Consider the following 24,195-nt stretch of genomic DNA (forward strand, 5'->3'; position numbering starts at 1 on the left):
ACACGTACACACACACGCCATTCACAGAAAATGTGCACACACCCAAAGACAAAAGGTTGTTTTTTTTTTTTTTTTTTTTTTTTTTTTTTTTAATTTTAGAAGATTTTTTTTTTCCCTTTCTACATCTAGTCTCATATTCTGTTTCCTACCTACCATTAGGGGCAATTAAGTTCAAAGCAAAACGTGGTTCAACAATCCACTCTTCCTGTCTAAAGAAATCAGTTTAGGGCATCTTTTAAAACATAATTCACCCTTTTATCATGAGTGCGTTCTCTTAGGAAATGGCTACTAAGTAGGTCACACCTCTGAGCATCCTGGCTGATGGACTGAACAGGAAGTCCGGCATTGCTGCTGCAAAACACGGGGGTCCCGGACTCCTGGGGCTCTCCAGATACAATGGCTCTTGCTCTATGGGAACTTCTCTCTTTAGTGTCTCCAGATACAATGGCTCTTGCTCTATGGGAACTTCTCTCTTTAGTGTCTCCAGATACAATGGCTCTTGCTCTATGGGAACTTCTCTCTTTAGTGTTTATTATTAAATTGTTTTCATATATCTTGATCGTATTCTTCTCCCTTGCAACTCCTCCCAGGTGCTCCCTACCTCCCTATCCAGCCAACTTCATTCTCTCTCTCTCCCTCTCTCCCTCTTTCTTTCTCTCTCTTCCTCTCTCCCCCTTGCTCTCCTCCTCTCTCTTTTTCCCTCTCTACCACCCTCCTTCTCTCCCTTCTCCTCTCTCAAAAACAGCAAACAAAACCCCCACCAAGAATGAAGATCAAAACAAACAAGAGCCAATAAAACAAAAATCACCAAAATAAAACAAAAAAGCAAACATAAAAACCATGGCATCCACACATATGCAGCAGATGTGCAGGACCTGCTTGGCCCCCCAACAACTGGAGCAGGGGGCTGTCTCTGACTGTGTTGCCAGCCTGTAGATTCTGCATTAGCCACAGGGGGCTGCCTTGTCTGGCCTCAATGGGAAAGGATGCGCCTAGTCTTACAGTGACTTGATGTGCCAGAGTGGGTTGGTACCCAGGGAGCCTCCCCCATCTCAGAGAAGAAGCAAAGGGGGAGGGGTTGTGTGAGTGGGAAGGGGACTGGAGGGGGCTGTGATCAGGATGTAAAGTGAATAAATAAATTAATTAATGAAAAAAAAAAACATGGCATCAGTTTTGTGGTTACTCCTCCTCCTAGGCACGAGGTGTGCCTGGGATGTTATTGATATACCCAGTGACACTCATCAGAGAAAGCTTGTTTTCTCTTTCCTGGAAGGTATCAATTGCAAATAGCTTCTTGGTTGGGGGCGGGACCATGTCTATGTCCCCTTCTCAGGACTGAGATTCATCCAGCTGTGTAGGTCTGTGCATGCTGTGGGTCTCCTGTTGAGTTCTCTGTGGCTCAGTCCTGTTGTGTCTGGAAGACACTGTCTCCCCAGAATCATCTACGGATTCTGGCTCTCATCCTCCTGCTGCCTCTTCTCCTGGGTAGATTGCTAAGCCTTGGGTGGAGGGAGTTGATAAAGACATTCATTCTAGTTAGGGCTGAGTGCTCCAGTGACCTCACCCTCTGCACACTGTTCAGTTGTGGGTGTCTGCATTAACTATCATTTACTTCAAGAAGAAACTTCTCTGATGTAGGTTGTATCCTAGCTTAGTGTGGTTGCTGTTGGTCCCCATTACAGAATGGTTCTGAGGGTCAGCAGGAGTCACAAATGAATGGAAATGACCTCAAAGGAAGGGCTGAAAGGGGCAGTGAGGCAGAGCCAGAGGGGGCCTGGGTCCAAACGAAGTCCCTAGAGGATGAGGGTTGGCTGGAAGGAATTTTGAAACAACCTAGGCTGTCTTCCATCCTATGGCTAAGATTTGCTTGTGTAGCACAGTTCACCTGCTTATTTGTGTATTTATGCATTTATTTCTATATGCAGGCTTTCCCTTGGGGATTCTAAAGTAGTCAACGTTTGGTAAATTCAAAATTAAATCAATCTACTTGTTTTTTCGTTTCCACAGCATCATGTTTTCTTAAGCTGGCAGAAAGGATTGAGTATTTTGGCCTAGTTTGAGACCCCCCAGACCTTGGAGGCAGACTGGCACATTTTCAAATAAGTGACAGGCTCATTGCTGGGCTAATGGAGTCTTTTGCCAGGAGCGCCTTGACATTTTTGGAAAATAAATGCATTGTTTAAAGCTATTGCTCACTTCCTCCTCTTCTTTCTTTGCTGATCTTTTTTATTTATATGTAAGTTTTCTACATAAGGATTCCACTGAGACCTGCATCTGCTCTTCTACAGAGGCCCAGGAAGACAGGACATGTGTTATGTGAGATCAGCTAAATAGCAAGGAAGAGTGCATTTAGAAGCCATGTTGCATGGTGGTTAAGAGCATGACCCCAGAAGGCAGGCAAACTATGGAACTAGTGGCGCTCTAGTTTCCTCTTCTGGGCAAGGGGTATAATGACTGGAAACCGTGAAAATTCAACTAGTTAGCACACATAAAGTGGGCAGAATAGGACTTGGTCTGTACTGTGCAGATGAGAGAGGTTAACTACTTTTCATGACTAAAGACTCAAGAAAGACAATAGAAGGCCGGACGTGGTGGCGCACACCTTTGATCCCAGCACTCAGGAGGCAGAGGCAGGCGAATTTCTGAGTTCAAGGCCAGCTTGGTCTACAAAGTGAGTTTCAGGACAGCCAGGGCTACACAGAGAAACCCTGTCTCGAAAAAAAAAAAAAAAAAAAACAAAAAACAAAAAACAAAAAACAAAAAACAAAAACAAAAAAAAAAAGAAAGGAAGGAAGAAAGGAAGTTGAGGTTGAAAAGTGTTGGGAGCAGACTCTTAGCAGAAAGCGCTACCAACTCTTACAAAAGCTTATTTGGCTGAAGAATCTGTTATGTTTCAGTGGTCTGAGTGGAAGAAAATGTCCCCCAAACTAAGCAAGCTTCTCGGAACATTGCTCTTGGCCTCCTGACAGGGGTAGAAGGTTGAAAACTTAAAGCTTAGGCTGATTTTTGTAAAGCCAGGGCTCTCATTTATTTCATTTATGCATCTGTTTATCCATTTGTGTGAATTTGTAGGAGGGTAATTTCTATGTGGCATGTGTAGGTATGTGTATGTATATGTATGTTCCAATAGGGATTCACATGTATGTACATGTCTGTAGAGGTCCAAGGTTGATGTGGGGAATTTTTCTTCACTACTCTTCCTCCTTATTCGTTGAGGCAGGGTCTCTCAGTCAAACCCAGACAGAGCTCACTGACATTGCAAGTCTTGCTAGCCAGCTTGCTTTGGGGACCCTTTGCCTCTGCCTTCTGAATCACAGACAAGCTGTCATGTCAGGCATTCACATGGGTTCCGGGGCTTTTGACTCCCATCTTCCCAGTTGTGTGGCAACTACTTTAACTGCTGAGCCATTTCTCCAGTTACTTCACCTTATTTTTCGAGGCAGGTTCTCTCACTGAACTTGAGGTGTATCTTTTCTCGGCTCACTGGCCAATGACCTCCGGGGCTCAGGTTACAGGTATTTGCAGTCATGTTCAACTTTAACACAAGTGTTTGAGGATCCAAACTCAGGCTGAGAGACAGCAGACACGCTTATTCACTGAGCCATCTCCCTAGCCCAGAATTATTTCTTATAAGGAGAAAATGTCCTTGTTAGGAGCGATTAACAGAAAAGCAAGGATGTAACATTGTAACATGTGGTCAGAATGTCTAGAACTTTGTAAAATGAAAATCTTGAGCAAAGAAACAAATGATCTGTGCCACTGAAGGCAAAGGATGAGTGGGGTCAGGGACATTACTCAGCAATGACGAATGCTTGCCAAGTGAGTGCACATCCCTGCGCTCTGTGCTCGGCACTTGAGAAAAGAGATCAACATCTGTATCATCACCACACTAGAGTTCAATCAAGCAAGATCATCAGAGATTCAAATTACCTGTTTTAAATTGGACCATTTAAAAAGCCCATTTTAAGTACTTATGCCAAACAATGATGAATCTCAAAAGGGAAAACTTCAAATCAGCATGGTATATTTTTTAAAAAAATCAAAATGTTCTATTTAAATCATCATTTATCAATTACACATATTGAATTATTACTCTTGTTATTGAAAACAATCAATTTGTAATTAAAGAAATATTTAAGGAATGAGAAAAAAGGTTTTTTTTTTGTTCTTTGTTTTTTTGTTTTTTTTTAATAAAACTGCAATTACATCAAGAATCTTTGAAACTGTGAGGCCGGGAGAGCAGCAGCGCACATCTCCGCCGCCAGTGTGGCATCATTCACCTGAGCTCCTGGGTGCAACTTCAAGTTCAGGATGTCTCCATCTTGAGGGCTGGCCCAGGATTGCTCCTCCTCCGGAGAAACCCGATGGGACAGAGAAGTGTTTGGGTCTGTTCTCTCTCTAAGCCCAGGCTTGTGCTTTGTCATATGGAATCAGCGCTCACTGTTTGACATCTCACTGTTATGACTATGGCTTACTAAGGAGTTACGAAATCAGACACAAATCCAAATCTTCAAAACTGTTACAGATTAAAAGCAGCCAGTATTCCACAAACTCGAATGCATTGCTCTAGTTCTTACCATGTTTCTACTAGTAAGGGGGGGGGGGGGGGGAGGGATCAAGACGATTTACACTGCAGAACAGCACAATTTAGAAAGCACAATCATTCTCACGTGTTGCAAAACATACTTTGCAAAGAGGAAAGCAAACCACACTGTCCCCTCTACCACTTACTCCCCCACCCCCACCCCTACACACACATAGAAAAACCTTGCTGGGCATCTTGAAATGTCGCAATATGTAGTAAACTGGAACAAACTGGAACGCTATGGAATGCTGTGCCCCTGGCTTTCTCAGGGAAGCTTCTGTCCACCCCAGGCCACCCCACACTTACGTCATATCCGCTGTTCCGGATTCCACGCCGGGGTCGCTCGCGTGTGACCAGAAGGTCCATCTCAGTTTCTCCCGGACTCGGGCTATTCAGAGACTGACGGCTTCGGTAGACAGAGTTCTTCATCTGTTGCCTGAAGGAAATCCAACAATTGTTATGATGCAGCAAATGTCCTGACAGATGGAATTCTCCACCGATCCAAACCTACAGGCAACCAGTAGAGGGTTTGGATTGGCCTCAGCAACCAGTAGAGGGTTTGGATTGGCCTCAGAATCTCAGAACTGATAGTACTCGGTCCTTGGCTGGCAGCGGGGGAACAAGGTACCCCGCCTTCTGGAGCCACCCCAGATGCTATAACTATCTGGCTGAATTATGTGTTCTTTCATATCAAATTAGGCAACTACAATCAATTGGAGCAGTGCAACCTCATCTAAAATTCTGCTGATGACAAGGCCTGGGTTCTCTGTTGACCCTCGAGGACAGCTAACGCTGCGGAACAAACTTGCCTTTGCCGACTTTGCTGACTCAGCAGCCTCCTGTTTCCTTTTTTTTAATCTTTTAGATTTCAGGCATGGACTCCTACAATGTGTTAATAAGTGAAGCCTGTAGAGAGTGGGCCACTTCTAATGCTCTGATCTTTGATTGATTTCTTTTCTACAATTACCGTGTAGATTCTCTTCTTGGCAACTTGGGGCCTACCAACCAGTCACCAATTTTTAATTTTTTAAAACATTTTATTTATTTATTTATTTATTTACTTATTTATTTATCACCAGGTGCCTAGCATGTGCTAAGCTGAGCATCCACAACCTGGTACTCCCACTCTTTGCATCCTAATGGGAGAGACAACTGCCACGCTATCTTCAAAGTGATTAGTGTTATTAAGGAAAACAAGGAATATTAGGGACATGGTTCGCTCGGTAAAGTGTTTGTCTTACAAATATGAAGACTTGTGTTGAAGTACCAGAATATACATAATAATGATAATAATCATAAAGTTAATGATGATGATGTTGATAAAGCCACATGCTAGTGCACACTTGCAATACCACACTGGGAGACAGGAGGATTCCGAGGGCTCACTGCCTAACCAGCCTAGCCTACCTACCCGGTAAGTTCCAGGGCAATAAGGGACCTTGTCTCAACAAAGGATGGTTGAATCCTGAAGGATGATACCCAGGGCATACAATGTACACACACGCAAACGCCCACGCACACACACATATACACATAAAAATAAGAAGCTAAGACGGAGAATAACAGAAGGGTCAGAGGATTCTCTAAGGAGGCAGCCTTTTAGCCGAGTTCTAAGACACGCAGCCTCTGAAGTGCTACCTCACAAAGCCCAGGTAGCAGTAGCTCGATCAAGGTGTCAACTCAGTTACTTGTCATAAATGAACATACATGCCACTGTCTTGTTTCTGCTTGTCACTGGAGGAATCTATCTACAGAGGGGGACAGAAACAACCACACAAAGAGAATGTGGTCATGCTTGTTTTCCCCAAGGCTCTGCCCTAGCACTTGGCCACAAATACAACAGACATGCTTGAGGAACCACACCTATTTCAAGAGAATCTATTTGTTCTTTTTTGCCATCTTGGTACCATGATACTCACCCTCGTGGTAAGTATAGCATGATGCTTCTTGGTGGCTACCTTTCCTGCAGGGGTAGGTGACTGACTCAGACTGGACCACCAGAGGACCATATCCCTACATCCATGTGACTGGTCAGAGGGGTGGGCACAGGAATGACTGAAGTTGGGTCCAGTGAGACTGAGTTGTCTCAGGGCCACAGTCAGGACAACTAGGAAAGAGGGTCTGTTGGACTTGAGGGTCACACACTTGGGGTTTCTGACAGCTGGTTTTTGCCATCACGAGGTTTGAGCCTGTCTTCAAATGAGGCTTGGAAAAAGTGAACAGAAAGCAAAGCCGAAGCCACTATGGTTCCCTTGATGGAGCCAGACCAAAGCTTTGGCCTTGACCCACACTAGGCAATGCAGTCCCTTTAGTTTAACCAGGCTGTGCTGGATTTCCAGTTTGTAACCAAAAGACTCCTGGCTAATATGGCAGCTTACACCCTCCCATTATAAACCGTATCCTCCAGTTATCTGTAACTAGGGGCTTCCTTTAAGAAAGGAGCCTCGGTGCAGCAGGCTTAAGAGAGTGACTATGTTCCGAATGACTCATACTTTAAAGCAGATTCCAAAGAATTTGCATCCTTGACTTAATGACAACTACGTTTTTGGAAAAAAAGAAATCACATTTCATAGCTACCCAGCCAGCCACTGTCAATTAGCCCATTAAGAAATGCTTTTCTAATACGTGGCAGCAGAAAAAGCAGGCAGATTGGCAGGAGGTTATTTCATAAGTATTAGACATATACTACGGAGGAACATGGATATGGTAGCCGCTTAGACACGGGGGCACCTGCTGCTTTATTCTGCCTTCAGAGAAAACAATGCATTACTGTGGGACTGTGATAGGCAGCCTATTTTGGTTGAATGGGGCTTGCTCTGGCGACCCAATAGAGAACTCTACAAGCCACGTTCCCAGAGACAGGTACCTGACGCCACAAAGCCCCTAACTTCATCACTTGGCATTGGGTAACCCTGGGGGAGGTGAAGATTTCTCCACCTGCTCCATGTATGAGTAGTCAACACAAAACCTTGAAACTATAGCTATTACAGTGGTGTTCTGACACCCAGAATCTCCTGCCAGGGGTACTGATCTATGACTTCTAATCTGCCATCAGCAGGGAGGATGCCCTGCCACACATTAGCTACACAGCACTTTCAGCTCCTGAGAAAAATCCCTGAAGGAGTGACAGAGGCTGCAGACGGCAGGTGCAAAGTCAAACCGGCCACAGACAGTATCGGCCTCAGTCAGGCTGCCCACTCTATGTCTCCACATGTGTGCATAATATGAAATAGGGTGTCCCAACTAATTTTAGAAAGAAAAAAAACCAAAAAACAAAAAACAAAAACAGCACTTTGAAACTACTCAGAGATATTTAGTGATCAATTAACATTAGAATCGCAGTTTTGCCTCTTCTGGCAATTTCTTTGCTCTAAAGAGAAGTTAGTGATGTTCTTGTACACTAGACAATGATTGCTTCATTGCGCCCTGCTTTAGCTGGGTGGCTCACAGCAGCATCTCTGAGGCTTGTGCTGTGAACAGCAATTAAAAGCTAGCTCCAACCTGTGACAACAGCAGGCGGCTGGGTGGGGTCAGCACGCAACTGGGTGGGGTCAGCAGGCGGCTGGGTGGAGTCAGCAGGCGGCTGGGTGGAGTCAGCAGCAGCTTGTCAAGAGTGATCTTGAGCAGTGAGGTCCAAGCTTGCTTCCTTCCCAATTAGGCTTCTCTACCACTCCATCTCTTTCCATTCTATCTCTCATCCCTATCTCTAGCTCATCTAGCTCATGGCTATCTTTTCCCCCTAAGTTGTGAACACTTGAATGTTTTTACAAACCGTTCTTAGTGCTGTAGAGACAATGGACATCTGCGGAGAGTTAACTACATGCACACAGCAGCCACAGTCCATCATGGGACCTTGCGTATCTGGCCTGAACTTATGTTGAGGAGTCTAGACACAGCTCCCAGGGAAAAGCTTTGCTCAAAAAGAAAATCATTCAAAGTGTTATCTCTCCAATAACTTCCAAGCTGGGGGAAACCAGCTCTCACCTCAGTCCATCCGAGGAGCCTGAAGCAGAGTTCCCCAAGAACAAAGTGCAAATTAAAGTTGCTCTCAGCCTTCCTGTGAAGTTCATACCTTTCCTTCCCTCCTGCTACACCTATTAACATGGGGACGTGTGCATCGTGAACCCTGTCATACTGCGATTTCATGCCCTCGTCATACCAGCCAACCAAGCCCTGGCAGACTAAACCCCCTTAGAACCCCCTCCTTTTTTCTTTACTGTAAATGAATTAAGTTGCTTTCGCTTATTTCCACCTCCCAACTTGGTTCTGTTGCTTTCATCCATTTCTGTTTATTTTTTTTTGTTGTTGTTCTAAAATTTATTGTTATTATTTTAAGCAAATATCCATTTTGGGCAGGATCTGACCTACTCTGTCCCTAGTGTGTGGAACATGCATGTGTTGTGACTTCTCGGTGGCTGCAATGTCAGCACGCCCAAAGCCAGGGGATCACCAAGGAGACTGTACCCTGTGTAGAGGAGGTATCAAATTATGGCAGGCAGGAAGGGAAGCAAGGCGGACAAGGAACACTTTGCTATATTTACCTCTTTGCCCAGTACAGGAGGTCACTGCCTAATTAGCCACAGAGCTTGGAGATAGTTGTCACTCTTAGAATGGTTTCCTTTTCTAAAACATGTTAAAATGTGGTCACTCCTACTGGCTAACTTTCACAGTGCTAGAAGGGTCTACAGATTCGGGGGCGGGTCACCATCAGTCTTAGCCAGCTATGAGCCCTGTAAGCTACAGTAATGATTGGCCGGTTAAGATGCTCACTGGTGCAAAAGTGGCAGAAATGGTATGACAGGAGTCAAACACTTTTAAAAATTGGATTTAAAGCCCACTCCATAAGATAGGCTCCATGCCTGGTATCATTAACTGTGCCAAAGCCTGTGGCTGCCTAGCTCCTAGAGGGAAAACCTAGTACTATTATTCTGTTAAATGGCATAGTAATAAATTACTCCCTGAGTTCTTCTAAAAATATTCTCATTTATTTTTACTTTATGTCTGTTGTACCTGTGTACATGTGTATCACGTGCATGACTGGTGCCCACAGGGGCCAGAGGGCTTTAGAACTCCTGAAACTGGTTACAGATGACTGAACAGCTGTGTGTTCCTCTGAAAGAGCAGCAAGGGCTCTTAACTAGTAAGTTTCCTCTCAACCCAGATCCACGAGATCTTATCTTGATACTCATAGGTTAGTGCGTCACTCAGCCTCACCAAAGACACTTCTCATCAAAGACCAGCGACCAGTCAACATGCCAAGAATAAGAAACCGGAGTGCTCAGGTCTGAACGGGACATCAACACTATATCAACTTCTACTCTCCCTCACTGAGTCAGAGAAGGTAGAAAGATTGTAAGAGCCAGAGGGCGCAGATATCTCTAGCGAAAGAATATTTCCTAGACGTAACTGTTTTATACATGAACTCACAGCGGCTGTGACTGCAGACACCAGATCTGTGCTAGATCAAGCCTGCCAAAATCCCAGAACAGATCAAGGAGGGAATCATGAAGACCCATCCCTAGCTAATGGGAGGGGGACAGTCACTTTTCTTCAAGGATGCAGGCTATCCATGCTCCAGGAGATGGTTCCACACCCATGCATATACAGGATGCATTAAACAGATTCAGAAGATACTAAATTTGAAAAAGAAAAAAGAGAGCACATGGAATTCAGACGGGAAAGTGGGGGCATGGGAACAAATTGGAGGAAAAGAAATGGGGGTAGTTTGGATTCAAATGTACTAGATGCATACATAAATATGAAATAAAATATTTAATTAAAATTTATGGCTGTTTTACCGTTGGTAGGAGGTAGAAACTTTGGCCAGCCATAGGGCTACAAAGTCTTATGGGGCACAGCAATGATGTGGTGGTTTGAGAATGGCCCCCATAAGCTCATTTTTTATTGTTAGGTCCCTAGTTGATGGACCTGTTGGGGAAGATTAGGAGGGTTGGCTTGGTTGGGGTGGGTGCGGCCTTTTTGGAGGAAGTGTGTCTCTAGGGGTAGGATTTGAGGTTTCAAAAGTCTATGCCTAGGTGCTTTTTCCTCTCTCTGTCTGTCTGTCTTAGTTTCTGTGTCTCTCTCTGTCTCTGTCTCGGTCTCTGTCTTTCTCTCTCTCTCTCTGTTGCCTCCACATCAGCTACTGTTCCAGAACCATGCCTGTCTGCTTCCTGCTGGGATGACAACGGGTTAGCTTTCTAGTACTGTAAGAAAGGCCCCGACTGAATGTTTTCCTTTCTAAGAGCTGCCTTGGTCATGGTGTCTCTACACAGCAGTAGGATGGTGACTAAGACAAATGGCATTATGAAAGAGTGAGTTCAGGCCCCTTGCTCTTCACCCTTCCACCCTCCACCTTGCGTTAGCATAGTAAGAACACCTTTGCCGGATTCTGGCACCTTGATCTTGGACTTCCCAGCCAGCAGAATGGTTAGAAAATAAACTTCTGCCAATTACAAATTCCCTGATCTCAGGTATTTTGTTACAAAAGCAAAGAACAGATGGAGAGAGAAACCAGTTCAAATCACTTGGCCTAGCTCTGCCTCAGTGGGCCGGGCCCCATGGGAGCTACAGCAGCTCACATTTCATGTGCTCTTCAGGCTTGTTAGCACACTTTTGGGGGGCGGAGCTCATCTTTTCCTTTCATCATGGTTTAAGTTCCACAGGAGCAACCATTAGGCTGCCTTGTCCCACATAAAACATGGAAGGAATGAGTGAGAAAAAGCACAAGTCGTGCAAGCACACATCATCTTGACCAGTGTCTGAGACACAGCGTGACAACAAGTGTGGAAGAAAGGGACAGATCTGTGGACTGAAACGAGTTAGCATAGAGCCAAAGTGCGACAGGCATTCACTAAGGCTGAATGAAACCGTGAGGCTGAATGAAACCTTCCCGTGCGAGAACCACTAGCATAATTGAACAATGCAATGGCCCTTGATCTGGAAGTTGCATAACTAGGTAAGTGATAATTATATTTCACCCAGCTCTGAAATAGCTCCTGGCTTGAAAATATCATTAAGCTAAAGGACAATTGGGGTTGTTCACCCCACACAATATTTTTTAACGGCTTCAATTTGACTTTCTTTCAGACTCATTATTGAGTACATGCTGGTGGGGACCAGATCAAAAGCCTGCAAAGATCAAAGTCCCAAGGTAAGATCAAGGAACATGGGGACAATGCCCCAGGTGTCCTCTGTCCTCCTCCCCTGTTACACAGGGACATAAAGTCCAGCCTTAGAGCGTGTACCTGTTCTTAGACTCTGCAAAGGGAGCACACAGTTCTGGGTCCGGGTCCAAAACATGCTCCACTTCTTTGGGGGCTTTCTCATACATCTTCCTTTCCGTCAGGCCTTTGCTGGCCTCCACTGGGGGGAAGTCATAATACCCCTTCCTCTTGGCTTTCAGGCGCAGCTTGTTCCGATAGTGCTCGATGTCTGATTTCTGCTTCAGAGCCTTGTTCACCTTGGGGGAGAGAGAGAAAGAGTGTCAGGTCCACACCCGACTCAGCATGGCAGCAGACAAGGAGTGTTTTCTGCAAGGTCAGCTGACCAAAAAGATCAGAGGGGAAGCATGGCAGAGCTTTTCTGGGAATGGTGACCTTATAGTAAAAGTCACCAGCGCCAGCCCTCATATAAAGTGGATCTGGCACTGGTGTTACGAAAAGGTGTGACACCCATAGACTCATGTGTTGAATGCTTGGCCAGTGCCAAGTGGCACCATTAGGAAGTGTGGCCTTGTTAGAATACATGTGGCATTGTTGGAGGAAGTGTGTCACTGTGTAAGCCAGCTTTAAAGTCTCATTCGTGTGTGTGTGTGTGTGTGTGTGTGTGTGTGCATGTGTGAGCATATATATATATATATATATATATATATATATATATATATGCTTGCACAAACTCTGCCATGCTTCTTGCCATGATGATAATATACTGANTGTGGCATTGTTGGAGGAAGTGTGTCACTGTGTAAGCCAGCTTTAAAGTCTCATTCGTGTGTGTGTGTGTGTGTGTGTGTGTGTGTGCATGTGTGTATATATATATATATATATATATATATATATATATATATATATATATGCTCAAACTCTGCCATGCTTCTTGCCATGATGATAATATACTGAACCTCTGAAACTGTAAGCAAGCCACAATTAAGTGTTTCCTTTTATAAGAGCTGCCTTGGTCATGGTGTCTCTTCACAGCAATAAACCCCTAAGGCTCACCGAATTATCTTGCATTCCTGCCTCCCACATCTGTCCAGACTGTCGATGGCCTATGTTTGACTGTTTACCCTTAGCTAAGAGTCCATACTGTTGTGATCCCTACTCTGCCCATACCCTGTGGTTCCTCACTGTGGGAGTCTGGCTGCCTGGCTAGTTCTTGGTGCCCTGAGTCTAGCTCCAGCCCTGAATTACCTCATGGCTTTCTCTGTCCACTTAGCTGGGGCTCTCAGGATAAGTCTCAAAGTGGATTGGGATGGAAGGTGTGTGTGTGTGTGTGGGGGGGGACTAGAACAAGTGTTCCAGTCCATGGAGGCTTTCTATATGATCCACTTGCTCAGGAGAGGGAAACAGAGAAGGAGAGGGAGGGGGAGAGAGAGAGGGATAGGTCGAGATCATTGTGTGTGGCTGAATGTTCTTTGTTTTCTTTAAAGTCACCTTTAAAAAGAATGCCCTGTAATTCATAAAGGAGAAATTTATGGCACTATGGCCTTGGGTTATGCTCTTCCCACTTACATTTAAATCAGCCATCCCTAAGAGAAGGAGAAGAATTTTAAGGCAGTCTATGTCAAGCTTGGAGAGACAGCAGTTTATAGAGGGAACAACAGGTCAGGGCTCTTTCCCAGCTAAGTGTCAGCAAGACCCATTTCTTTAACTGCCCAAATGTAGCAAAGATCCATCTCTGACTGAGAGAAATGCTCATGTGCTCTCCCCATGTGACAGGGAGCTGGCCCTGGAGGAAAAGGGATCTGTCCTAATTTCAGAGTCTGTTTGTATGGTGTTCATATCATACAAAGGCCAGGACAAAGAGACCCAGGTAGGGTGGCCACAGTGAGAGCCTTAACCAGGCAGACAGTCCTAATCAAAGGCAGTTAACAGTGCATTAGCACCAACTTCAGAGGTGTGTCTAGGGGGAGGGGACATAGAACTGTGCCTTAGGAAAGATTACAGAGCTAAGGGGCAGAGAGGACACTGTGACCAATGACTTCTTCCTCACTGATGAACCAACAATAATAAAAAAACAACATGGTAGTAGTGATGGCGAGGTGTTTATTGCCAGTCATTGTGCTAAGGGTTTTACGTGTAGTGGTCCATTTTGTGGGTTGAGGGACTTTACTCGCTGGCCTAAGACACAGAGACCAAGAGTGGACGAGCTGAAGTCTAACTCTGGCGACACAGCTTTCCAGGCTGTACTTTCTAAGCACAGCGCCATTTCTCAGGAAGGCTGGGATGGGAGTGAAGAGAGGAAAGGAGCGCCAGGCAGAGTCTGAGCATCTGACCTCCAGCCGGCAGCACAACCTGGAACCAGCACCTCACCCTTCAGACTAGTTTCTCTGACTAAAAGTAAAGAAGTTGAAATAGAAGGTGTTGCCCATGTATGTAACTGAGCGGAGCCTCAGCCCATCATGGTTTAAGGCCAGTTCATGCTCAGAAGAAAAATGACCTTCCTGCAGCAGGTACACACCACACTGTCATAAGTATCCCAGGTGTTGGTATTCTGTCTGGACTCCACCCCAACAGTTCCTGGCAACAGCCAGGTAACTCCTCCCCACAGTTACCTGGCAACAGCCAGGTAGGCCTGGCCCACTATAAAAGGGGCTGCTTGTCCCCCCTCCTCTCTCTCTTGTCTCTTTACTCTTGCTTCCCCATTGCCCCCTCTCTCCCTATTCCCTTCCCTGTTCTCTCCATGTGGCCATGGCTGGCCTCTGTTTCTCCACTCTCTCCTTCTCTCTGCCTCTCTCTTAACTCCGCTCCCTATGCCCTGAATAAACTTTATTCTATACTATACCGTTGTGTGGCTGGTCCCTCAGGGGAAGAGATGCCTTGGCATGGGGCCACTGAGGCACCCTCTTCCCCCATGCCCCCCCCCCCACCGCCATAGAACATATCTCCTTATATCTGTTTATCTGTTTATGATCACAACGCCGGGTGTGGGGAAGAAGCCCTTGGCGTGCATTTGTGAGGCCCGACTGTACAGGGTTGCAGCAGGTCCTTTGAGGTGCAGTGAGAAAGGCTTTCAACCTTGCAAATCTCCCACCTGCTTCAGGCAACAACAGCAGAAAGGAAATGAACAATTAACCCAGTGCTTTAACACCAGAGAAACTGTGTGTGTACATGTGTGCAGTGCCAATGTGCACAGTGGCCCCACTGTGTGTGCATACATGTGCAATGTCAATGTGCACAGTGGCCCCACTCTGTGTGCATACATCTTCAATGTCAATACTCACAGTGGCCTCATGTGAACATTTGGCCATTTGGCAAGATGGAGGGATGGCATTTTCAACCCCATCTCCTGTTCTTTGTCTGAGATAACGCTCTTCTCTCTTACCTACTGATCAACTGTCTATTATCTCTAATTTTCTTTGATAAAATCTCTCACAGATGTGGCAGATGTTATTTTTTAAGTCAACTAGACCGGTTGCTCAATGAGCCCTGGGATCCATCTGTCTGTCCTCGCAGTACTGAAACCACAGATGCATGCTAGCGTGCTTCACCTTACACGGGGGGGGGGGGGCATCCCAGGTTTTCATGGCAAGCACTTTACCAACTCAGCCATCTCCCGGGGAAGTTGACTGACATTGACACCACCTAGAAAGCAAGCAGGGGGCTATTTCAAGCTTGCTCACAGAAATCAATGTCATTTCAGAGTCTCTAGTGGCCAGCTCTTTGCCCGAGTGACAGCGTGTGCTCTCCTCTCCTCTCAGTTCACCCTCCTCCTGTTACCCCGACAACAGGGATCCTAATGGAAGTCGAAGTGTGCAGGAGTGCAGTACAGAAAGGCTGCAGGCTACACTCATGAGAGGTTCTGGAGAAAGGAGGTCATTGCAGATGGGAAAATGCTGTGGACAGACTCTCTCTGGATGACTTGGATTTCCCATCACTGAGACCTGGCATGTGCAGAGGTACAAATGGAGGCCACTGGACACGAGCTGCACTCCGCCTGTCGAGGGATCACCAAGTCCCTGTGGTCCAGCCAGGCTCCCCACCCAGGCTTACCTCACCATTGAGCGCTGCTGAGGACTCCTGGCCCCTGTCAGAGGCAGGGTGCACTACGGGCAGAGCTGATGGTTTGATAGCGATGAGCTGCACAGATCCGGAAGATGTGTCAAAGGGATCTGCTGCCGCCTTGCCAGCGCTGTCAAAGAGACCTCCTCCCTCCTCTTCATCACTCGCTGTCACTAAAGCCAGGCACAAACACGTGGGGTTTAATACGTAGGGAGCTCCAGGATTGAGATGTGAGGGATCTCAAGATGCAGAGTTATCTAGTTATTATAGTATCAGTAAGTAGGGAAGAATTTTAAAGTTTGCAGTTAAACAGAAAGAAAAACAACTCTTTCAAAACAGGGACAAGACACATTTGAAAATAATAAAAAGTAAATTCATTCTCTATGTTTATATAAATGAGAAAAGTGAATTTGGCCAAACCCGCATCTATTAAGTCTGCCCACAGCCGGAACAACAGCATTTAGTCCAGTCTCTGCTAATAAAGCTATCACATTTTGCATGATTTTAAGTGACAAGTTCGCCTAGGTCAATTAGCCACATGTACTGCTGTGGTTATATGCTCTTCCACTCTCTCTCCTCCCCCCACCCCCAAGGCTGTTTCTCAAACAACTTAGGTTTTTCATTCTTTTACTTGTCTATAACAAAAGAAAGCTATGAAATAACCACCAGAGAACTAACTCACAGCTACAGACAACTCCACTAATTACACGGACTCATTGCCTCCTACATGCTGGTAAATTAATTCTCCCATCTGACAGAGCGTTCTGCTGTGCTGGCTGCAAGACATAAGATGGCTTTGTGATTCCATAACGAAGCTGACAGAAGGGGCTTCAAGTCCAGCCATAGCTAGCTGATTTACTTGTTTTTAAATCGTATTCTATGAAGTAAGTAGAAGGAGGACAGGTTATTGAACGGGCTCAGCAAGGTAAATTAGGCCTGCTTAAGCAACTCAACTAGGAGGCAGTTTGGAAGCAAAATAGGTGTTACATAAAATATGAATGTAACCGAAGTGTGTCCATCTTTCCTCCTACCTGCTCAAGGGACTTGGGGTGTTATTTAAATTATTGAGAAACCTAGTGTGTAGATTTTTCTGTCATTTATAATCACAGAAGATCTGTCAAATTAAATCAAGGAAGTACTTATTTTATAATGTAGCTAAAACAACTTACAGACCAGGAGTGGGTCAAACATAGATGATTTTTTTTTTTTAAGTTTTACGGACTGGTTTTCAAATACAAGGTCGCCAAAGCAGCCGATGAGAGAGGAAAATCTCTATCAGAAATGTCACCACATGCATATGTATCAGACATGTCACCATGCATATGTATTTTTAGAGGATAGTTTTACCACATCTTATACACCTGGCTACCTTTATCACCTACTTCCTGGTCAACTACAGAAAAAGCCTTCCATGGCTTTAGTTTCCATGGTGTCAGGTCTCCACGGTGGCCCCATTCCCACTGCCCTGACCTTTGTAACCAAGAGAGAAATGATGGTTACATGAATGACATTGGGTTGCTTCTAAGCCTTGGTTAGAAAATAGCATGATGGCTCCCCCGCCCTGTCCTCTCTTGGGTCACTCATTCTAGGAAAATCTTCTGCATATATTCAAGCAGCCAGATGGAACGGCATGGTGGCCTCCTACCAGAAGACACATGAGTGAGCCATCTTTTCATGTCTACAGTCCAAGCCAACATGATTGTGACTTTATGGCAGAGAACAACTTCACCAAGCCATTATCAATTTTCCGACCCACGAACTGTAAAATGATAATGCATTAGGTCTCTAGTTTATGGGTAACTTGTTATATGGTGTTGTATAGCAGTTTCTTCTAAGATTCACACACCCTCATTCTGCAGGGAAGCTCCTTAAGACAGAAGGTAAACACCTCAAAATAGCTTCAGGAAGTTCCTGGAACTGACCAGAGTCAATAGGCCCCTTTCCCAGGAGTAAACAATAGACTGCACTCTCAGAAATGCTGAGCTGCAGGGAAGGCTCTGAGACCAGACCAGCTGCCTACAAGAAGCAGAAACCAGCCAAACTGCCGGGGAGTTTGAGTCACTTGGAAGGGACACACTCCAACTGTGGAGCTTCCTGTAGGCTGTGCTGTGTGCTCCAGGTCTTCTGCTTTTGTGAGCTGTCACTCATGCTGGGATGGGCTTTGGTGATGCAGCTGTCTGAGAGTCATTTCTGTTCCTGTAAGTATCCCCTCACACTTACTCATGCAAGCAATCCCCCTTTCCTAGAGATAATATTGCATTGGCTTAGAAGTTCAAGTACCTGTACTTGTTAAGAAAGACATTCTAATTGTTGATTTTTATTTACTTATTGGACAGGTATCCTTGAGCTCACGGCAATCTTCTGCTTCAGTTTCTTGAGTGCTGGGATTACTGACCACACCTGATATCAAGCTGGTTTTGTTGTCGTTTTCCATTCAACATCCTACCTGTTACACCCAATCTTTTTACTGTATTTAAACAACTTCATGAAGTAGGCTCTAAAATTGCCTCACAGCTAGGCTAATTAGTGAAGCCGTGGAGCCACAAAGACCTATACCAGTCATTTTGCTGGTAAAAACACTGTGTTTTCCTTCCTTCCTTTATCAGTTCATATTTACCAGAGAAAAAGAGTCAGAAGCCACAGATGCAGAAAGCCTGGTGGAAAACAAGAATGGTCTGTACACTAACATTTATTAATTAACCCTAGTTACCCCAGCTCTAGATTGAACACTAGACCACTAGTGGGTAGTTTTTGAATATTCCACAGGGGCTATATTTGCATACAAAGCATTCAGATTTTTTTGTAGCCTGTCAGATGATGAAAGAAGCACTTCTGCTTTCTACACAATTCCACTGTTTATTTCTTTCTTCCTTTGTTCCGTCCCCCCAACCCAACGTTGTATTAACAATGTTCTTATTTAACTCTTACTTCATGAGTGAGATGAAACATTTAAGTATCCCAGGAGAATCAGTCATCCACTGAATTATTCACTAATAAATTAGGGGGTAGTGGGGGCTGAACCTAGGGGCATGCAGGCATTCCACCACTGTGCTGTGTAATTTTGAAGTAGGGTCTCACTAAGTCATACAGGTCAGCCTCAGACTTTGGGTCCTTCTGCTTCAGGCTTCTAAGGAGCTGAAATTACAGCTGGACACAATACCACGCCCAACAGGGTTGATTTGGTGTTTTATTATAATACATTTGTTGTTGTTATTGTTGTTGTTTTTAGTAACAGACTTGTTAGACTCACTGGTACACAGTGAAACCCTGAAACTTGTTAAGGAGTTAAGGGAAGGGAGTTGAGGGGAAACCTCCAAGATAGGCAGCATTTTGGAGATCTGTCAGTTTGTTGGACTTGGTGTTGAAAATCATGCCATTTCACCCAAGAATTATTTAAGGCTCTAAGCAAACATCACTTTGTTCCAAAAAGTGTTTTCCCTCTCAGTAAGTACATACTTCCTTCAGTAAGTACATACTTCCTTATAAATAGCAGGTTGAGGAGGTGAGACCACTTCAGAGAGAAATCACTCAAAGGTCACAACAGATTCCAGGACTCACAGGGCAGAGTAGAGACGCCTGGGATGGACGCACACTGGGTTTATGTGCTCGCGTGTGTGCAAGCGTGTGCGTGTGATTACACAGGAGAGGCAGGGAAGGTATTAGATGGGGCAGCATCTCACCATTTCTCTTCCTGGACTCCTCCTTTGTCACTTTCTGCTGTGTCATTCCATTCTGGGGTGAGAGCCTCCCTGAGCTGGGCTTTCCTGATTCGTTGCTGATGACAGAGCCATTCTCACTGGGCGACCTGCTGGAGGTAACCATAGCAACAGGGTAGACAGTAAGTTTCGAGTAGAGCAGCCTCCTCTCAAGGTTATTTTATTTGCACAGTTTATGTCTGTAGCCTTTAATTCCAGTTTCAGTGGCAAAGAAGAAATGATCCAGGAGACAAAAGAAACAAAAGCCACCTACATTCGCACTCACACACACACTCTTCCCTCCCAGGTGAGGCGCCTGGCTGGTTGTTCTCAAGTACACTTACTCTTCTGGGCTCTCTGGACAAGTTCAGTGAGTCCAGCCTGCAGTCTCATCTCTTGTTTCATTAATCCATCACCTCAATGACTTTGGAAATAGCAGTGACACTGTCTGTGTAGTGTGCCCTCCCTTCACACAGCTCTCTGGATGCTGAGTATTTTGGTCGCCTGAGCATCTTCAGTCACGCATAAAAAGCACACAACTCTTCGCCTATTCACCACAGCACAGAGCTACGTGACGACTACAGATTACATCTCCTCACCATGGGATCTTCACACTCTCAGAGCTGCACACCTGCACACTCCTGACTAGTAATTGCTTATATTTTGAAATGCTAATTTGAGCTGTACATTCCTCCAGGAAAAAAATTTTGTTGCCCTTTTCTGTGCAAAGCGTCATATGAAACTATTGACATCTGAGACCAAACAGCTGGGGCACCTTCTAGGTCCTAGAGACCGTGTTGTGTGCCTTCAATGTAGTCACTGGTCGTAATAATGATGGCTGATTTGGAGATGGCTCACCTAGGTCAGAAAGTGAGAAATGTGAAAGTCATGGAGCCCAAGAGTAGTTTCCAGGACTAAGCAAGGTGGCGGCGACAAATCACCCTCACTTCAGAACCTCCTATATGTCTCAGGCAGCAGCCTCAGACAGGAGCAGGTCACACAGCCTTTATTCCTTCTTCAGGACTGGACTGTCACCTCTAGGACTCTGGGAAAATGGGCTCCTGCCTGCCACCTCTGGAGGTGTGCGCTCCCTCAGCCCACCTTGGGGGAAATAGTGAAAAGACTGACCTTCCTGTCAGGGCTTGGGAAATGTTCACTGCATCCTTCTCTGGATGCCTCTAACTGAGGTGGCAGAGTCGCTGATCAATTCTGCCGTGTTTTGTTTCACTTAACGCAGCATCTCCCAACTTATGTGACTGAGAAGTTGTTAACATTTTACCACATTAGTACTACATTAGTACTACAAAGACTGTAGGTGGGAAATGTGGATCAGACATTAATTGATTGAATGCATATTTATGACATATATAACTATGTACCCAGCAGCTATTTGATCACTGTATGCTGCTGGGGACCAGGAGGGGGCACACACAGAGACAAAGAGAGACAGAGAGGAGACATAAGCCCTTGAATTGTTTTCAGAAGCTAAAAGCTAACAGCACCTACTCTCCAGCTGGCTTTATTGGGTAAAAATGTTTTCATTTAACTCAGGGTTGGGGGAAGTATTTTGTAGTCTATTTTACATTTGTAAGCTGCTTAGTGATTTTCTGTAACATTTTCATACTCTTTCCCCATTTGATCCTGAAAGAATTCTCTGATGTTTCTCTTACTCTGAGGAAAGGTGTCAATGAGCACATTTTTGCAGAGAAAAAAAAAATCCAATCTGCTTTACCCTTTGTCTCTGCCTATATACCTCTATATACAGTGAGTGTTCAACTCAACACTCCTCATCAAAATAGAAGAAAGAGTCTGTGTGCACATGACAGTAGTAAACGTTCCTTTGAAAGCTAATACACATCAGCCGTGAGCTTGAGATTTAAGGTTACAAAACTCAATGGTCCCCTTTCTGAAGCTGTGGGTAGATGTGAGATTTGGGTAGGGACTAACCGATTCCTAAATGGTATGGCTCATCACTAATTTAAGAGTCCATTTCAAACGGCTATTGTTCCCATGAGTTTGATTATCTATCGCCCTTGACCCAACCCATAAATCTCAGCCACAGAGGCAGAGAAGAGCATCACATACAGGAGGAAAGGGACCTGCACAGATACTGGACAGCCTAGCTGGGACCAATACTCAGACTTCTGTTTAAAATATTTTTTTTTAAAAAAATGTAAGCATATCAATAATTATTAAGTCATTGATTTTTCAGTTACAAAATTTGGGGGCTGATCTAGCAGAGCCATTTGGGAGGGCCTGCAGTCAGTCCATAGGTAGCTGGAAAGAGGAAACGAATGTGGCGAGATGGGGGAATCAGAAACCTGGTTCGTAATGGGATTGCTCTTAGGTGTGGTACTTACAACCTCCCTAAATGGCACTGGGGAGATGGCTCGGTTGGTAAGGTGTCTGCTGTGAAAGCAAGAGGACCTGAGTTTGGTGGTGCATATTTGTAACCCTCGTGTGGGACAGAGACATGTACATCACTGGGGCTTGATGGTCAGCTAACCTACAAACTGGTGAGAGCTGGGTTTAGTGAAAAAAAAAGAAAAAAAAAGGAGGAGAGACCTAGAGGAAGACACCTAACATTAACTTTTAGCTTCCACATCAGTATGGATGCACACACACACTCAAACACATACATGTCTGTCTCTGTGTCACTCTGTGTCTCTCTGTGTCTGTCTGTCTGTCTGCCTCTCNCTCTCTCTCTCTCTCTCTCTCTCTCTCTCTCTCACACACACACACACACACACACACACACACACAATCTCTATAAATGATCTTAGACTTCCACAACTATATATACATGAACAGAGATGGCTCTGACATCTGATGTGACAGCCTTGGGAAGGCTGTGGCCAGCCCTTAGCAAAGTCACATTTTTATGATGAGAAAATGAAGCAAGTGTGGAAATCATGCTGCAGTGTAGCTATCCCCCCTTTCTCTCTATTTCATAAGCTAACATTTCTTGATAAAAATGGGAATAAATAATTGAACTTAAAAAGAGGTGACTCCTTGCTAACTCAAGAAGTGCTTGTTTTCAAACAAGTTTCGAAAATTAATCCCTACAGGATTTAAATTACTCAATTTGAATAGGTAGAAAAGAATTTTTATTCTTCCCAGAAGTGCTACATCAATATCTGAATTTAGTAATTCTTCCTTTTTGGTTTCTTTTAAATGGGTGATAAGTTGTCAACATAGCTTTATTGTGCTCGGCAAGGATCATCAGGAGAATAATACCATAGGTAATAAAATACGATGGATGAGTCAAACAGTCTGTCTGTCTTCGTGTGCTCCAAGTCTTCTTTGATCACTCTCCCATGCTGAATCGACCATTACAATAACGGAACCAACTTTGTTCATACCTCCATGCAACCTAACTTTGGGAGGACTTCTACGGTGTGTCCTAACTTGATCATATGACTTGGTTGGCCAACAGGAAATAAATAAATATGACAGAGACAGACTCAAGAAGTGTTTATATTTGGGGCTGCTTTTCTTTCTGCCCTTGGACCCTCACCCTGTGAAAAAGTCTGGTGGAACTAGTCTGCTAGAACAGGAGTCCATGTGGAGAGAGGACTGAGTGTTATGGGCCAATAGGCCACCCCAGACACGGCTGTCAGCAACAAAGTAGCCTAGTTGACTCAATTTCTATCAGTTGATTGACGTGCAGGTAACTCCTCCCCCTCCCATGGGAGGTGCGGTATCAGGGGTCGTCCGGGGGCCACCCTCCCTGGGTCCATTCCCCGGGCTGCGGTTTTCCGAACAACCAGCCTGGTTTAAACCGGAACCATCCAGCAGAGTTCAAACTAGTGACCTACCCGAACCGTGAACTGAACCGTGGCAGGTTGCTTTAAGCACTGAAGTTTTGGAGTGATCTGTGATAGGAAAAAGGATAACTAATTCATAGGGTCTCTGCCTTATTTTCCACATGAGGTGAAATCCACACCTCTGCTCTTCTCGTCGTCATTTTAGGGTTTCAAGAGCTTCTAGAATAAAACAGAACCTGGTTGCTTGGTTTTAGTGCAGAGTTTCTGTATTTGATATGAACAGTCCCTTCTCCTGAAACTTGCTCTGTCTCTTGGCTTCTCTCCGGTCTTCCTCTCATCCTTATTTGCATTTTCACTGTCCTTTGCTGACTCTTGCTCATTTTCTGCACCTCTAGTGACCACAGTGCTTCCAGGGCTTAGCTCGTGGAGTGCATCTTCCTTTCTATACCCAGCCCTTCCTGGATGACTCTTTCCAGTCCCATAGGGATGCAGAACTCCACCAGCTCCCATAACTGTTATGTCTACTCCGAGTCTCTCCAGCGAACCCCAGACTCATATGGCTAATGATTCTCAGCACGTTCATTTGTATACCTACGGGTGACTGATAAGCTCATCTCCTCCCCGCCTTCGCTAACACAAATGCAAACACAAACGCACGGCAGAGACATTTCCAAATCCTGCAGCAGCCTGTCACCAGCTTCCTTCATGGCATGAACAACCTATGCATGGTTGGTCACGCTCCATCCATGTCACTTGTTTCTCGCCTGGGCCTCTTGGGATTTCCTTCTTCTACCCTGACTCTCTCTAGTCTGTTTCGTACACAGAGCCAGAGTAACCCTTTTTTACCACACAGCATGTCTTTCTCGTTTCCAGCCCTCCCATGACTCCTGATCCTCACAATACCGATCCCAGTCTACCTTGGTCTCTGG

The 24,195-nt window shown here is 45.0% G+C and overlaps 1 protein-coding gene across 5 annotated transcripts in view; it reads right to left on the reverse strand.

The window, feature by feature from the left end:
- Nucleotides 1-24,195, reverse strand: part of Kiaa1549l (KIAA1549 like) — a 274,999-nt gene that overhangs the window by 48,484 nt on the left and 202,320 nt on the right. For 4 of the 5 annotated variants that reach the window (XM_029536392.1, XM_029536391.1, XM_029536390.1 and 1 more), the window contains 4 exons: nucleotides 19,485-19,612; nucleotides 15,796-15,977; nucleotides 11,830-12,044; nucleotides 4,892-5,021 (listed from right to left, as the gene is read on the reverse strand). In XM_029536392.1, the coding sequence (XP_029392252.1) occupies nucleotides 4,892-5,021; nucleotides 11,830-12,044; nucleotides 15,796-15,977; nucleotides 19,485-19,612 (655 nt within the window). The remainder of the gene's footprint in view (nucleotides 1-4,891; nucleotides 5,022-11,829; nucleotides 12,045-15,795; nucleotides 15,978-19,484; nucleotides 19,613-24,195) is intronic. The other variant, XM_021192931.2, reaches the window with a different exon arrangement.

Source organism: Mus pahari, chromosome 3, assembly GCF_900095145.1.
Source record: "Mus pahari chromosome 3, PAHARI_EIJ_v1.1, whole genome shotgun sequence".
Lineage (NCBI taxonomy): Eukaryota > Metazoa > Chordata > Mammalia > Rodentia > Muridae > Mus > Mus pahari.